The sequence below is a fragment of the Alosa pseudoharengus genome, unplaced genomic scaffold (genome assembly GCF_046254945.1).
Source record: "Alosa pseudoharengus isolate Yale_2024_CS ecotype anadromous, Long Island Sound unplaced genomic scaffold, YU_APseudo_1.1 YU_APseudo_1.1_scf_10, whole genome shotgun sequence".
Taxonomy (NCBI): Eukaryota; Metazoa; Chordata; class Actinopteri; order Clupeiformes; family Clupeidae; genus Alosa; species Alosa pseudoharengus.
The window spans coordinates 29033524-29037763 of record NW_027468565.1 but is presented as its reverse complement, the minus strand read 5'-3'; the positions used below and the strand labels follow the sequence as shown (position 1 = coordinate 29037763).

The 4240-nt window shown below is 48.9% G+C and overlaps 1 protein-coding gene across 1 annotated transcript in view; it reads left to right on the top strand.

Annotated features, from left to right (window-relative positions):
* The first annotated feature begins 2030 nt into the window (after window positions 1–2030).
* Window positions 2031–4240, top strand: part of tspan33b (tetraspanin 33b) — a 15799-nt gene continuing 13589 nt past the window's right edge. The window contains exon 1 of the mRNA XM_076301738.1: window positions 2031–2138. Coding sequence (XP_076157853.1) covers window positions 2031–2138 — 108 coding nt within the window. The remainder of the gene's footprint in view (window positions 2139–4240) is intronic.

The following is a 4240-nucleotide window of genomic DNA, read 5'->3' as shown; positions in this document are numbered from 1 at the left end:
AGTTGTAATAAAAAATTGATTAATTCCACTAATGCATCCTGAGCCAGTGCTTGGAGTTCTGCGGTGGCAACGGGCCTAAGAAAACACCCTCGCGCGAACAGCCGCTTGTATCGATCCAACATGGCAACAAGGCTGTTCTACAAACACGAGGCGTGCCCCCGACAGAAAGCCTGACATTCAGCCTTGGAGAGAAGAGCAGGTCCCCAGAGAGAGATAACTCACAAACTGTGTGTGTGTGTGTGTGTGTGTGTGTGTGGAGGGTCACTGGTCAAGAGGAGAATGCAGGAAGAAGAAATGAAGCAGAGAAAAGAATCTTGACATAGGGAAGAAGAGGAGGACATGGTGATAGTGATATATACACAAGTACAGACTGACAGATTGGTAGAGATATAGACGTGATGGATCAATCAATTAATAAGTAGACCTGTCAATCAACAGATTGGTTGTGAATCTAGGGACACAAAAAAGAGGAATATCTGCTATCATTTCTACTGACAGAGAGAGTGCGAGAGAGAGAGAGAGAGAGAGTGAGTGAGTGTCAAGGATGGCATTGAGAGACTTACAATGCTTGCTTGTTGCTTACTTGAAATCCCTCAAATCTTTTGGCAATACAGATGTGTAAATTTGTCATTCAATTCACAAGGCTTACTCGTACCAAATTTGAATTGGACAGTGGGAGAAGACATGATTGTTTAGATTGACCGGAGGATAAAGACTGGACAGAGGAGAGAAAGAGAAAGAGTTGACATTCCAAACTATATAGATGACACTATATATAGACTATATAGTCCTTGTCTTGTGGTAGATGCAGGCAGGCTGACCACCTGTGGCCCCGGTCACTCTGGAAATCAGAGAGCAGCACCAGGTCATGAGAGAACCAATCTGACTCCGCCAGCCATTCCCTAGTGGACTCGCCGGAAGGCCTCCAGCTGTACAGCCTCTAGGTGTGTTGCTGTGCTACTGTGTGTGTGTGTGTGTGTGTGTGTGTGTGTGTGTGTGTGTGTGTGTGTGTGTGTGTGTGTGTGTGTGTGTGTGTGTGTGTGTGTGTGTGTGTGTGTGTGTGTGTGTGTGTGTGTGTGTGTCTGGCAGTGGGAGGATAGAGTGATATGAGAGAAGATGGAAGAAAGCAGAATTGCTGCAAGAAAAACAACATACAGTATATGAAGAGGTCAGGAAATCAGCTCTGTAAAACTGCAGGCACACTCGAGGTCGTGACTTGTCTTTCCCAGGCATTTGTATTTGCGTGTACACACTAGTCCGTCCTGTTTTGCTTTTTTTCTTTTCCAGATTTCTGAGTGTACTGCTTTCATCCAGTTTGTTCGAAATCCCCAGAGCTTTTCAGTGATCTCAATCTCATCGCTTTTTTTCCTTCTCCTTTCCCCTTGATCCGTTTCTGCTGTGGGGTGGGTGGGTGGGTGGATGGCAGCAGCAGCAGCAGTGCACTGAGCAGAGCAACCAGCCCAGACGGCCCTCTCAGACCCAGCCAAAGCCAGGGGGCTTTACCACACTCTTTCAACCCAGACAGAGAGATTGCAGGCAGGCCGAAAACACACACACACACCTACTTCACTTCCTGGGTGTCATACTCGGGGGACATCGGAGTGGTAACGTGACCCTTGCGTGTAGCGCCTGAACTGTATGGGTCTACAGATTGGGTGGGAGAGTGGGGCATGGATTGTGGTGGTGTGTGTGTGTGTGTGTGTGTGGGGGGTGGGGGAAGGGGTGGGGTCGGGTCAATGCGCATGTCAGCTGTTATCCCTTCCCTTTTTTAGGCAGCAAACGAATGCACACCACATAAGCACGCTGTATGTACACACACAGACACACAGACACACACATACACACACACACCACACATACACACTGAGAGCAGCTGAATCACACGCCCACAGACTGGCCTGAGTGCAGTGTGCCTGGGGCGGTGTATCGCTGTGTGAGAGAGAGTGAGAGAGTGTGTTATTTTTGTCCAGCATCGCTGGACACTTTCACATTTGGTGGGTTTTCTGGGCCCCGCCGAGTCGAGCGTAACGATGGACCGCGACCTGAGCCTGAGTCTGAGCCTGAACCGGGCCGAGACCTTCTCCTTCATCAACCCCTGGATCCGCTACTTCCTCTTCTTCTTCAGCTTCCTGTTCTGGGTGAGTCGCAGAGGGTGTGTGTGTGTGTGTGTGTGTGTGAGGGTGAGAGGGTGTGTGTGAGAGGGTCAGAAACCCTTCGTCTGACCGCACGCAAACGCCACAGGCGTCATCGAGGGCCTGAAAGAGACACAGAGAGACAGAGGAGATCATGATGAAGACTCTTAGATAGATGAAAGAAAGACAAGATAGGTGTTTCCTGATGTTTCTTAGACAAACAATGTTGTTTGTGTGTGTGTGTGTGTGTGTGTGTGTGTGTGTGTGTGTGTGTGTGTGTGTGTGTGTGAGAGAGAGAAGACGAGAGGAAATGTGTGTCAAGGAAAAAGGGCTAGAGAAATAAATAGATTTAGATGTTTTACAGACTCCCCCATGAATAAAACATTTATATTATAGGGGGCCTGTAATTTGGAAAGCTTTTGTCACACAGCTACAGAGCCCATGCTCGTATTGTTACGGCCCATTGTTAGGCTGTTTTTCTATTCCGAATCAGCACTTAATCAATAGGACGACTGCTGGGCTGCTCCACATTTACATATTGTTGCAATATGCGGGAAGCCGCTCTGGCAGCCACGGCTCAGGGATGAGCTGCCCAACCGGGCCAGATATTCTGACATTTGTTTTGTTCACACTGATTCATGGGATCATTCGAAGCTGCTTTAGCCCAGACCCAGAGCTATAAATTCTCATCCTTATTCTAAACAGATATACACTGCACACACACACACACACACACACACATTCCATGTTCACACATTATGTCAGAGAGGCAATGTTAGACAAAACTGTCATAGTTCAATGTAATGGCATATACAAGTCCGTGTGTGTGTGTGTGTGTGTGTGTGATTGTGTGTGTGTATGTTTGTGTGTGTGTGTGTGTGTGTGTGTGTGCGCGCGCCACTAATGAGAACATCCCGATGAATATATGTGCATGGAGTGCCCCATTGTGTGTGTGTGTGTGTGTGTGTGTGTGTGTGCTGACATTTTGGATGACACACAGTCATGTTGACGCTGTACAGATGCAGGGCCCAGTGTGCCTCGACCGCGTGTCCCAGCTAGGCCCCACTGCGCTGGGTTTGTTTACCACTCCGTCCCCCACTCTGTTCCGGCCGGCTGGGGCTAATCCAGCAGGCTTTTGTTTGAGAGGCTTCTGCCCGTGGCCTCTCTATAGCCCTCGCAATCCTACTGGAGCCAAACGCCCAGAACGCCTTTCAGATGACCAAAACGCTGGAGAACACACACACACACACACACACACACACACACACACACACACACACACACACACACACAACACACACACACACACACAAATTTGAGTACACACACTCACAAATTTCCACACCCATCACAGCCACACATACAGTATACACACAAAATGTCATGCGCTCACAAAAGCTTCATGCTTACACTGTTGCACACTCACAAAAGCAACACACAAGTCACACTCAAAGTAAAACAGCACACACACACACACACACACACACACACACACACACACACACACACACACACACACACACACACACACACACACACACACACACACACACACACACAAGCGACACACAACCACACACACACACACACACACACACACACACAAACACACAAAAGCAACACAGCATCACGTGGTCTCATTATTGCTGTCTGAGTCCTGCTGAGGGAATGACATCATTTCTGCCCCACTGCCGGCCAGCGGATCGGCTAACCGCCATGCTCAACGACTTCCTGCCGTGCTCAATGACTTCCTGCGCATCTGTGTGTGTGTGTGCGTCGCCACACTGCTCTTCATTCCTGGGCCTTCCTCCTCCCACACCGCATCTGAATGCAGCAGGCAGCTGCAGGGAGCTGTCACCCAGGCTGTCAGCTAGGCTCACAAACACATGAGCACACACACACAAACAAACACAAATCCATACACACACACACGCACACACACACACACCACCCACTGAATACGCACCACTGGCCCAAGGCTGTCATTTCTAGGTGGAATCACTTTTAATGGATCCATGACATCATGACTGGCCACTTGCTGATGACCTCTAGGGCTCTAATGATTTCTGAAAAAGTTTACCCTGAAAGTTCTCCTTCAGTGGTCAGTG